Below are 13079 nucleotides of genomic sequence, written 5' to 3'. Positions count from 1 at the left end.
AGTTCTTGTAATTCAATTCTTGTTCCCTGGTGGCTCTATATGTGAATTATGATGTTAAAGCTCTGCACTTACCACTTATCGTTATTCACCAATACAAAGCTTGTCAGCAGCAAATGTGTGACCCCTGTGCCCCAGAGAAGATGCACTGAGCATTCTATGCCCTATATATAAGTAGTGCACATCGTATTCTTATACAACTACCTCTTGTACGCTTGAGTGCGTTCCAGCAGGAGAAGTAACATTACAGCATCCCTGCAGATTAACAGGGGTTGTGCAGGAGTTCCTGTCATTATTGGTTTACGGGTCACCGGCTCTGTATTTAGGCCCCTTAGTGTAGGAGACGGGAAGGAGGGGACAGAACAGGTGACAGATGGGAATGCAAAGGGTAATGTAGGGGAGATATATACTCACAGTGACAAAGAACGGCAGTGTATTGAACATCTCCAGAATAAAAGGGAATCTGAGGAGCTGCTCCCAAATGTTTCCCTAAAATAAATATCAGCAGCTGATTAATTCATAAAGCTGTACATGATCTAGTTGAAGGCATATTGTTTTTTTTTGTATGGGTTAATCCATTGGGGGGAATGTTTGAAAACTGGTGCTAGTGTAAAAGACGCTGTAACCCATAGTAACCAGGGCACTTGCTTTGATTTTGTAAACCGCACTTGACAGAATCTGCTTGGTAGTTTTGTGTTAGCAGTTTGCATAGATGTCCCCTACAGGCTGTAAAAGTAATGGTAATAAAGGAAATGTAATGAAACAATACTATGCTGCAGATAGCCAGCAGGGAGCGACCATAGTGCAGATTGATAGCCTAAAGCTGGCCACACATCTAAAGATTATCTGTCCAACCAGCCAACTTGTTGATTGGTTGGAAGGAAAATGTGGTAAGGATGAAAACAAATGACAATCAGCAATTTGCTCCCAAACGCCAGAAAATGGACAAAAACTGGTGTTTGAACAAATTGTTTAGATCAAACATTTAACAAACTTGTCTGACAACCATTTTCATCTGTTTTATGGCATTTAGGAGCAAATTGCTGATCATCAGTTACTCCCATCCGTTACCAGCTTTTCATTCCAACCAATTAACAAGTTGGCTGGTTGGATGTAAGTTGGTCTAGTGTGTGGCCAGCTTAACTCAGAAAATAAGTCAGGCCTCCAGAGCAGAGAGCTCTCTCCTGGGCCGGCTTCTGGCAGTGCAGGCTGGAGGATCTCTGCCCAGGAGAACATAAACAGTGCACATGGGTGGATTCATCAAAGCTTCTAAAGTGGACCAACCAGCTTCCAGCTGTCATTTATCTACATGTTATAGAATGTTAGCCAGAATCTAATTGGTTGCCATGGGCATTAGCTCCACTTGTCCTCTTTAGAATGTTTGATACATCTGCCCCTCAATAATATATGTTCTGCAGATAAAATGGTGGTGCACAAGAGAGAGATGTACTAAGCCTTGGAGAGTGTTAAAGTATCAAGTGATAAAGTACCAACTAATCAGCTCCTAACTGCCACGTCACAGGCTGTGAAAAATGACAGTTAGGAGCTGACTGGTTGGTACTTTATCACTCTCCACTTTATCTCTCGCCAAGGCTTAGTACATCTCCCCCAAGGTTCTATGTAGTAAAGCAAATAGATAACATCAGGGGATCCTGTGACATGTCCATTTTATGTCAAGGGTGTACACAAGTTTTAGCACTTAAGACCTACTTAGTCATTTAAGGAACCAGCAAAGACTTGATAGTACCAAACAATTACCAGCAGTAAATATTATGGGCACAGCGGCTACCAGGCTCCGCTGCTATGTTATTTACTTACTGCAGATCAATAGTAATAAAAATAGATTGAACGCTTAAAACTGGAAATTACCTGTTTCTCAGTGCCACAGTGATTTGTGCGTCCATTTGACAGATATATCTGCCTTGTCCTAATGAAATTGCACGAAGCCCCAGGTGATATTCATCCACATAAGAACACAACAGTGTCATCCCTTTCATCATGACATTTTTGATTGGTTGACTAAATAGATCAGGGGGGGGGGGGCATAAATGCAGCTTATCTAGCCTTTAGTAAGGCTTTTGACACAGTCCCATATCGCAGACAGCGAAATAAACTTGACAGTGTTGGATTGGAATCTAAGGGCTATATTCAATTTGGAGCGAAAAGTCAGTTTCGGCGATACTTTTTCGCCAATGACGTAATTTTCGCCGGTTTCAACTTATCCCCGTATTCAATTGTAGCGTCTTTTTGCCTGCGCAATAACGCAATGCAATGTAATAGGCGAAAAAGTTGCCTATGAATACTCCACGGAAAAAAGTGCAGAATTGGGGTTTTGGGGTGCAATGTTGCGGGAACCACCCTGCACTCTTTGGACACCCCCCTGACGCCAACTGCATCCAAAAAATGCAAAAAAAAAAAAACACAAAGGACACCCCAAAAAAGCACTGCAAAAATGGGCGAAAAAAATCAAAGTGGGGGTACAAAATCAAAAACTAGCGAAATAGACTCAACCACTACAGTGAAACTCCCATAAGACGGACTATGGGCCCGATACTGGGATGGACGTAACGCCGATGTTTACGCAGTTAAGCGATTATCGGTGGTCTGCACATGTGTCTGAGTCACACTGCACATGCTTGAGTTAGCATTTTCTTTGTCGCTTGCAGTGAGGATTTATTTGCAAAGTGACTGACAGACAGGGGCCGTTTGTGGGTGGGAGGTGAGGACTCAAACGCAGGCGTGTCACAACTGTCTGCCACTGCGATCCCGTACACAGTGAAAATGGCTCCAGCGTCTCAGTTCCGGCAGCCATTCCGCGTGACCATAGGGTTATCAACTGATCTGCGACCAATGTTGCGTCTCCTTACACAGTCACTTGGATTTGCAATGCCGCTGGAGAGCGTCTCAATACATATATACCGGCAACTGTGACATTTGCACATTTTCACACAGACGCTGCATACAAATTCGCAGCATTAGCGTACATCGCTGAATGAGGCCCCATCTCCGTGCGTCTGTATAGCCTCCTCCCAGTCACTACCCTGGAACGCCCAATACATTTCTGATACTGGGCGTCTTAATCACAACTGCCCCTCTGTATACACACAGGTAACACATGCGCTAAAGGAGGTTTTAGGGATTATTGCGCAGGAGCAAAAATTTAGGCCCTATGTTTTCTAACTCATTTCATATATATATGAACAGCCCAATTACTTAATCAGTGCTGTTATTTTATTGAAAGATAGCAGGTACAGCCGTATTCACTGTTACATGTACACTGGTAATGGAGCGAAGCTTCAGCGGAAAGGGATACTCTACAGCTCACTAGCTAGCGAGTGTATGCTGCTAACATGTAGAGGTGCAGGGATGCTGGAACTGCTTTATGCAGGTATAAACTGGAGACTCTGTGGAGCATCTGTCTTCCACTGAGACACTATCACACAGTATGGCTGCAGTGACATGTGTACTAGCACATCAGGTTAGAGGATGGACCCCAGACTCTGGGTTCTAGTTAGGGGATAGCGGGTTCGGATTTCTGAAATCCGAACCCCCCCGATCCGAGGCAGATTCGACTTTTCCCGCCTGACTCGGATCTGAAATCGAGGCAAAATGTCATCATCCCGCCATCCGGGTCTCGCGGGTTTTGGATTCTATATAAGGTACCCGCGTCGGCGTCATTTTCTCACTCGGCTGTGGACAGTGAAGAGGGTGGGAGTTAGGGCTGGCTGGGCTGTGTAGTGTAGTATAGTGCAGTGTTGTGCTGTGCTGCGCTGTGTTGCTGTTGTCCATAGGGGCTGTGTCCACTCCTCCAAAGTCCATAGGGGCTGGCTGTGTTGTGCTGTGTTGCTGTTGTCCATAGGGGCTGTGTCCACTCTCCAAAGTCCATAGGGGCTGGCTGGACTGTGTTGTGCAGTCAGTTATCCATAGGGGCTGTGTCCACTCCAAAGTCCTGTGCAGTGTCCCAGTCCTAAAGGGGTGCTGTAGTGTTGTCCAGGGGGTGCTCTGTCCATCAGGGGTGCTCCCCCCAAGTGCAAAAAAACTAAATATTTTTTCTGTGTTTGTGAATTGTGTGCGCAGAAGCCGCACGTGCATCAAGAAAGTAGCGCCAAGCGTGCGCCTGTGTCATAAGTAAAGGGCCGGCTGGCTTGACCGTTAAAGGGTGCTGTAACCCCCAAAGTGCACTCCACACCAAATAAAAAAATATTTTCTGTGTTTGTGAATTCTGTGCACTGTGGCTGCACGTGCATCAACAAAGTAGTGCCAAACGTGCGCCTGTGTCCCATAAGTAAAGGGCCGGCTGGCTTGTCCGTTAAAGGGTGCTGTAACCCCCAAAGTGCACTCCCAAAAAAATAAAAAAATATATTTTTTTATGTTTGTGAATTGTGTGCGCAGTAGCCGCACGTGCATCAACAAAGTAGCGCCAAGTGTGCGCCTGTGTCCCATAAGTAAAGGGCCGGCTGGCTTGTACGTTAAAGGGTGGTGTAAACCTCAAAGTGCGCTCCACAAAAATTAAAAAAATTCTCCTTTTTTTTCTGTCTTTGTGAATTGTGTGGGCTGTAGCTGCACCTGCATCCTCAAAGCAGCAGCGACAAGCATGCGTCTGTCTGTTAAAGGGTGGTGTAACCCCCAAAGTGCACTCCAACAAAAATAAGAGTTATGGTATGACATACCTTTGTTAACTCTTTTTCTTCGAGGTCCATGGGGTCCACAGCCATTACGTTGGGGTATGAATCCCGGTCACCAAACAGTTAATACAAACGAGCTCTCTGCTCCCAAGATGCACCGGGTTTCCTCCTCATATACCCCACCTCCTACCTCAGGTAGCCAGTTCATTACCAAGCTCAAGCAGGCAGAGACAAACAAAGGGTAAGAAAAAAAAGACCCATACTTACTCTCAAGAGAAGAAACTACAGAAAACCTCCCCCAGAACTACAGGTGCGTCTGGGTGCGTCCTGTGGAGCCCATGGGCCTCAAAGAAAAAGAGTTAACAAAGGTATGTTATACCATAACTCTTATTTTCTTCTTCGGGGTCCATGGGGTCCACAGCCATTACGTTGGGGATATCCCAAAGCACTAACCCTACGGGCGGGGGCGCTCCTGACTCTCGGAAGAGAGGAGAATCCTACGCCCGAAGGAGGCATCCCGAGAGGCAAAAGTGTCAAAGGCATAAGATTTGACAAAGGTATGGATGGAAGACCATGTGGCTGCTTTGCATAATTGCTCAGCAGAAGCACCCCGGCGGACCGCCCATGATGGACCTACCGCCCTAGCAGAATGTGCCATCACTGAATCCGGCACACGCATACCAGCCTGTGTATAAGCTAATGAAATTGCCATGCGAATCCACCTGGCCAGTGTCTGTTTATTGGCTTGCCAGCCACGCTTATGACAACCATAAAGCACAAAAAGTGAATCGGACTTCCTCCATTTGCTCGTGCGTTTAACATAAATTCTCAACGCACGGACCACATCCAGGGAAGCCTCACCTTGTGAGAGACTTGTGCCCTGAAATGCTGGAACTACTATTTCTTCATTAATATGAAATTTAGACACCACTTTCGGAAGGTAACCCTCCCTAGTTCGTAGTACTGCTCTATCCAGATGAAATATCAAGAACGGCTCCCGGAAGGAAAGCGCAGCTAAATCCAACACTCTACGTGCAGATGCCATAGCAAGGAGGAATACCGTCTTTGCTGTTAGCCACTTGATGTCTATTGAATTTAAAGGCTCGAACGGAGGAGCCTGTAAAACCTTCAGAACTAGAGTCAAGTCCCACGGAACAACCGGGGAAACGAAGGGAGGCTGAATCCTCAACACCACCTGAAAAAAGGTCTTTATATCCGGTCTCAGAGCAATTTTATGTTGGAACCAGACTGAAAGAGCTGACACCTGTACCCTTAAAGAGGCCAGGCGCAGCCCTTTTTCGAGACCGCTTTGAAGAAAATCCAGCACTCTGGATATCAGGAATTTATGTGGATCATACACTTTCAGTTCACATCACTGAAAGAAAGTATGCCAAACCCTATAATATATACGGGCTGAGGATGGTTTCCGTGCCTTCAGCATCGTCCGTATAACAGACTCGGAAAACCCCTTTTCCCTCAAGACGGAGGCCTCAAGAGCCATGCCGTCAAAGATAGCCGATGAAGATCCGGGTACCAGCAGGGACCCTGTAGCAACAGATCCGGTCTCAATGGCAGAGGCCATGGAGTGTCTATGGATAGAGACCGTAGATCTGTGAACCAGTGCCGTCTCGGCCACGCCGGTGCTATTAATATAACAGTGCTGCCCTCTTGTTTGATCTTTCTGACCACTCTGGGCAGAAGAGCAAATGGGGGAAACAGATATACAAGCTTGTAACGCCACTTTACAGTCAGTGCGTCTACAAACTCGGCTCTCGGATCTCTTATCCAGGATCCGTACCTGGGAACCTTGTTGTTCCTTCTTGATGCCATCAGATCTATTTCTGGGAGGCCCCACCTGTCCACAAGGTTCCGAAAAACCTGTGGATGTAGGGCCCATTCCCCTGCATTTATCTCTTGCCGACTGAGAAAATCGGCCCCCCAATTCAGGATTCCTGGAATGAACACGGCAGATATCGTGGGCAGATGAGTCTCTGCCCATACCAGGATTCTTGATACCTCTGCCAAGGCGGCCTGACTCTTCGTGCCCCCTTGATGATTTAGGTAGGCGACCGCGGTGCGATTGTCCAACTGTATCTGCACCGACCTGCCCTTTATGATTTCCTGAGCCTGCACTAAAGCTTTGAATATAGCTCTTAGTTCCAGGATATTTATCGGTAGCCGGCTTTTCGTCACTGACCACTTTCCTTGGAAAGTGTGTGACCCCATCATCGCCCCCCAACCTTGAAGACTGGCGTCGGTTTTGACTAATGTCCAATCTGACACCCAAAAGGGGCGACCCTGCCTGAGATGCAGGTCAGGGACAACCGTACCTCTGGAGAGAGATGCAGCATCTGGAACCTGATCGTGCGATGATCCTTGTTCCAGCGAGACAGAATTAATTGCTGCAGTGGTCTGGGGCTCTATTTACTACAATCCGCATATTGAATGCGGATTGTAGTGTGATATTACCGAGTGAATTTGCATTGCGAATTCAGGCAATATCACAGGGATTTACTATAAATCCCTTGCAGGGACAGAGCTTGCGATAAAGCTCTGTCCCTGCGGATCCCATCCGCACTCTAGTCGCGGTATTTTCGGAAAAAAAACCGCAACTAAGAGCCCGCGCATGCGCCGACCCACCGGCGCTGCTGCCCCCCCACCGGCGCTAAGCCCCGCCCCCCGGCGCTAAGCCCCGCCCCCGCGATCACGGACCCCCACGACCCCCCCTTCCCTTCATTACACTTACCTGCATCCTCCTGGCCTCCGGTGATCTTCTCCGGGCTTCCCGATCAGGTGATCTCCCATACTGCACTGGGGCCCGATCACCTGATGACCGGACAGCAGTGCACTGTGGGAGACCAGCTGACCGGAGAGGAGCCATCACCGGACGCCCGATCACCGGTCCCTGGAGTCAGGTAAGTAAAAAAAAAATGTTTCATTCTTTTTTTTCTTTTTTTTACAGCAATCAGCTTGCGGTCTATTTAGACCACATAGCTGATTACTGGTACCATCTCCCGGCTCTGCTCTCCCCGTTAGAGCAGAGTGGGAACCCGGTAACCGGGGGAGACCCTGGAAAACGCCACCTCCAGGTGGCGTTATTATCACAGGGCTTCCCCCGGTATTTTTTTACAATTTATTTTTAGTAACTATGGTCGGATCACATTTCCCATTACAATTATGGGAAATGCGATCTGCTTTACTAAAAATAAGTGATACTAGGGGTTGGAGTAGAATTTTACTAATTCTACTCAAATTGCCCTATAGTAACTACAGGTGAAACTAAAATAATGTGAAAAGGGTGTGAAAACACCCTTTTTCACTTTATTTTAGTAAAAATAATGTTAATACATAGAGCCCCTGGAGTGGAATTGAGCGTATTCCACCATCCTGAAGGTGGCCACCATCGACCCCAGGACCTGCATGGCTACTAGAATGGATATTTGCCTGTTGCGAAGCAACCTGCGTATTCGTGATTGTAGAGCAAGGATCTTCTCCTCCGGCAGATATATTCTCTGCACCACGGAGTCCAATCTCGCTCCCAAATGACACATCTGTTGTACCGGACAGGGTGACAACTTTTGCCAGTTTATGATCCAGCCGTGACTGTACAGACATGATACTGTCAACCTCAAATGATCCTGTAACTGCTGTGGGGACTGCCCCAGCAACAGTAGGTCGTCAAAGTAAGGCAAAATCCTGACGCCTTGGCGCCTGAGGCATGCCATCACCTTAGTGAATACCCGAGGGGCTGTGGACAGGCCAAACGGCAGGGCCTGGAACTGAAAATGTTCCTCCCCTAACGCAAAACTAAGAATTTTTTTTTTTATATTCGTCTGCAGGACTGCTCTAGCAGTCCCACTGTCTATGTGGTGAACACACCAAACGGGAAGAACTGGCTACCTGAGGCAGGAGGTGGGTTATATGAGGAGGAAACCCGATGCATCCTGGGAGCAGACAGCTCGTTTGTATTAACTGTTTGGTGACCAGGATTCATACCCCAACGTAATGGCTGTGGACCCCATGGACCCCGAAGAAGAAAATAAAATATTTTATTCTGTGTTTGTGTGGACTGTACGTGCATTCTCAAAGCAGCAGCGCCAAGTGTGTGTCTGTCTGCTAAAGGGTGGTGTAACCCTCAAAGTGCGCTCCACAAAAAATATATATATATTTTTTCTGTCTTTGTGAATTGTGTGGGCTGTAGCCGCACCTGCATCCTCAAAGCAGCAGCGACAAGCGTGCGTCTCTCTGTTAATGGATTTCATCGGTGACAGCATCCAAGTAGGCATGTCAGACAGTCCGTACCTGTACTGGCAGGAAAAAGAGGCAATTTGGAGGCCCCTGTACAAACTGGCTCTATTTTACCTGACTTGCCCCCCCTCCAGTGTGTACTCCGAAAGAGTGTTTAGTGCAGCCGGGAACCTTGTCAGCGAAAGGCGTAGAAGGTTGCTTCCACAAAATGTGGAGAAGATGATGTTCATAAAAATGAATTATCAACTCTTCCATGGAGACCAGCCTCCAGAGCATACAGAGGGACCTGTGGTGGTGGATTCCAGCGGGGACGAATTAATACTCTGTGAGGATGAGGATGTACACAACACTGAAGAGGGTGAGGAATCGGTGGATGAGGATGAGGACATCTTGCCTCCGTAGAGCCAGTTTGTGCAGGGACAGATTAATTGCCAGCTTGTTTTGTGGGGGCCCAAACGAACCAATCATTTCAGCCACAGTCGTGTGGCAGACCCTGGCGCTGAAATGATTGGTTTGTTAAAGTGTGCATGTCCTGTTTATACAACATAAGGGTGGGTGGGAGGGCCCAAGGACAATTCCATCTTGCACCTCTTTTTTTTCTTTGCATTATGTACTGTTTGGGGCCTAGTTTTTCAAACTGCCATCCTGTCTGCCACTGCAGTGTCACGCCTAGATGGGCCACGTGTTTGTGCTGCCCACTAGTGTCGCTTAGCATAGTCATCCAGCTACCTCGGTGCAACCTTTTGGACATAAAAACATTATTGTGAGTTGTGAGGTGTTCAGAATAGACTGGAAATGAGTGGAAATTAAGGTTATTGAGGTTAATAGCAGCATCGGAGCAGAAAAACCCACAAATTCTGTGATTTTAGCTGTTTTTATGCTTTTTAAAAAAAAAAACAGATACAAAACACAAAACCCAGAACCCAAAACACAGAAGGGTGGTTTTGGCAAAACCAATCCAGATCCAAAACACGAAGAAAGATCCAGATCCAAAACCAAAACACGAAAAGTGGCCGGTGCACACCCCTAGTTCTAGTTAACAATTATTTGTAACTCATAGTATTATCAGTATGGATTGGGAACACACAGAGGTTTAAGAAATGGTGGATGGCCCTGGTGGAATAAAACTTACCTTATACCCCAGGTAGGTAAGAAGCATTGTTTCCAGAAAGCTAATTAATGCAACTAGAACCTAGTAGAAAAGGGTGAAAAACATGGAACATGATTTTACAAAGTGTTAGCAACTCAACAACTTTAACAGCACATATTATTTACAAAGCCTGTACAATACCTGGTTAAGAAATATTTGGATGCACACCTGACAGATATATCTGCAGATGATGGTCGTTCATACACACAGAACGACCATCATCTGCATGCTGTAGCGGGTCCCGAGGGTCGGGTAAGGGGCGTGGCCTAATGTGGAAGGCATGGCCACGCCCCCTTCGGGGGAAAAAACATTTGCGGCACTGGGGAGGAGGGTGCTATGTGCTCCTCAGCCCGGCGCACAGCCAATGCGGGGCGCGATCAGCATGATCGCTACCCGCTTTGGCATAGGAAACTGCTCGGGCTGCTGCTTTAGAAGCCTCAGACAGTCTCCCAGTGCCGCCCAGCACACAGCAGTGTGCTGGGCTGCTGTGGATAGGGAGCTGTGCCGGACCGGGGTAAGTAGTACCCGCTCACGGCTCCCCCCCTCCTCTCTGCACCCGTGTATGGGTGATCAGCTGATCGCCAGCACACACTTGCCGATGGACAGATAAGTCTGCAGACATATCTGTTCATTGGCTGTGCAGCACAGCCAATGCGATATGTCTGTGAACGACGTTCACAGACATATCGTCTGTACACACTGGCCGACGGGGGCATGATATATTGGCCGATCAATTGATCGGCCAATATATCGGCCAGTGTGTACCCAGCATTAAAGACAACAATTTTTCTGGATAACAGATCCCATATCTGTACTTATCAATCAATCTGGATGTACTAATATTTGTTTGTAATGCACCAATGTGTATAAACCATGTCCTTGTCCTGCTTTGTATTATATAGTAATGCTGGGTACACACTGGCAGATATATTGGCCGATCAACTGATCAGCCACTAAGGGGTCTATTTATCACTGCTTGATAAATAGACTCCTATATCTTGTGTGCGTCGGCCAGTGTGTACCAGTGATAGGTCTGTGAAGGATGTCGTTCACAGATAGATCGCATCGGCTATGCATCACAGCCAATACCCAATATAACTGCAGATATGTCTGCTCATCATGCTGTGTCCACCCGTACACTTCCAGCAGACGCTGCGGGGAGGGGGCACTATGCGACCCTCGGCCAGCGGGACCCGCAACCAGATGACAGATGATGGTTGTTCAGTGTGTATGAACAACCATCATCTGCAGATATATCTGTTAGGTGTGTACCCAGTATAAAGCTGGGTACACACTAACAGATATATTCGATCAAATGATTGGCCAGTGTGAACCAGCGATATGTCTGTGAACGACGTCGTTCATAGACATATCGCATCAGCTGTGCTACACAGCCGATGGACAGATATATCTGTCCATCGGCAAGTGTCTACGGGCGGTCAGCCAATGGGGAGGGGGGCAGACCCGTCCTCGAACGGGAGGCACTCGGGAAGCCGACTGCCTAAATACCGGCAGCCGGCTTCCCGACTGTCATTTCCCGGCAAGGGTGAAATGGCGGGTGTCTAGATGTAGACGCCCGCATTTCCCCAACGCCGGGAGACCGGCGCCCGGCATCCCGATCGTAGGGATGCCGGGCGCCGCGAGCGGACAGCCGCGGGGGGGAAGGGTTAGGTTTAGGGCTCCGGGGGGGGACTTAGGGTTAGGCACCCCCCAGGGAGGGTTAGGCTAGGGGAGGGAGGGTTAGGGTTAGGCACCCCCGTGAGGGACTTAGGGTTAGGCACCCCCCCGGGGGACTTAAGTTTAGACAGCGGGGAAGGGGGTGGTTAGGGTTAGGCACTTAGAGGGGGGATTAGGGTTAGGTACTTGGGGGGGAAGTTAGGGTTAGGCACCCCCAAGGAGGGTTAGGGGGGGTTACGTTAGGTTAGTAAATACTTACCTATCCACGATCAGGATTTCTAGCACTGTCGCACTCTGCTCCTGTCGGGCTGCCGCTGACGGGAATCAAACCAATTTTGATACCAATTCCCCTCGACCCACCCCCCGGCTATCGGAACCCAAAGCTGCATGAAAGATGATGGTCGTTCAGTGTATATGAATGACCATCATCTACAGATATATCTGCAGATCACTCGATGTACTATGTAAGGCGCTGCAGAAGCCTTGTGGTGCCATATAAATAAAGGATAATAATAATAATAATAATAATAATAATAATAATAATAATAACAGCACTGCCTTGCAAAAGGAAAGCTGATTTAGCTCTTCTGTCTGAAATCACATTTTGATAACTGAGAATCACACTTTTGCTGCCATTTGATTGTTTTGAGTGACTTTCCTTAGTAACAGCTTTAACTATGTGGGCAATCAGCACAGTCCCCAATTTGTTTCCGTGGTCGCTCACAATCTATGTCAAACGGCAGGTCTCTTAGGATTCAAAGCAAGATTTTAGGCAGGTAAAACTTATTTGATCTATCACAGGTTATTATAGTAAATTACCCAGCATAGTAATTTTTATTAGGGAAAATAATTTTGGTGGAGTAGAAAATGTGTATGCAAAAATATATATTTGACACATTATTGGGATTTTTTAGTTTAATAATGGCTCATGTGCAATTGCAAAACAGCACATATGAATGGCAGATGGCAAGGGGAACAGGGGTATGCATTGGTCATATGACGTAGCATAAACTCTAGTGAGACAGCTAGGTGTTACGTTATCATCTTGGTTGAGCTCACCTGCAGTCCCCACAATGGAAGAGGCCTGTTCACCCAAATAATAGATGTCCTAGAAGAAAAGCAAGTGACTATTAGACTAATCAGTTAATGAGACATTACTATTTGTGTACGTGCATACAACATGTTCTACAGCAGTTCTTCTGTCTACTCACCATCAAATACCTCACCCCAACCCTACACCCGAATCTTCATAGTTGTCATTTGTCCCAGGGTTTGTTCCCGGTTTGGTAAAGATTTTCCATTGGAAATGTCCCAATTTTTGAATATTGACCATCATTAATATTCTTCTTCTGCATGTTAGATGTAATCCTTTTATTTTCTCC

At 47.1% G+C, this 13079-nt stretch overlaps 1 protein-coding gene across 4 annotated transcripts in view; it reads right to left on the bottom strand.

The window, feature by feature from the left end:
- The window catches only part of LOC148517162 (potassium channel subfamily T member 2-like), a 161705-nt gene that overhangs the window by 89020 nt on the left and 59606 nt on the right, over positions 1 to 13079 (bottom strand). For all 4 annotated transcript variants that reach the window (XM_088479045.1, XM_088479047.1, XM_088479048.1 and 1 more), the window contains exons 5-7: positions 12757 to 12805; positions 10003 to 10062; positions 412 to 486 (exon numbers count right to left, since the gene is read on the bottom strand). In XM_088479045.1, the coding sequence (XP_088335171.1) occupies positions 412 to 486; positions 10003 to 10062; positions 12757 to 12805 (184 nt within the window). The remainder of the gene's footprint in view (positions 1 to 411; positions 487 to 10002; positions 10063 to 12756; positions 12806 to 13079) is intronic.

This window comes from Taudactylus pleione, unplaced genomic scaffold (assembly GCF_031769625.1).
Source record: "Taudactylus pleione unplaced genomic scaffold, aTauple2 ptg000226l, whole genome shotgun sequence".
NCBI classification, from domain to species: Eukaryota; Metazoa; Chordata; class Amphibia; order Anura; family Myobatrachidae; genus Taudactylus; species Taudactylus pleione.
This window is presented reverse-complemented; position numbering and strand designations above follow the sequence as displayed.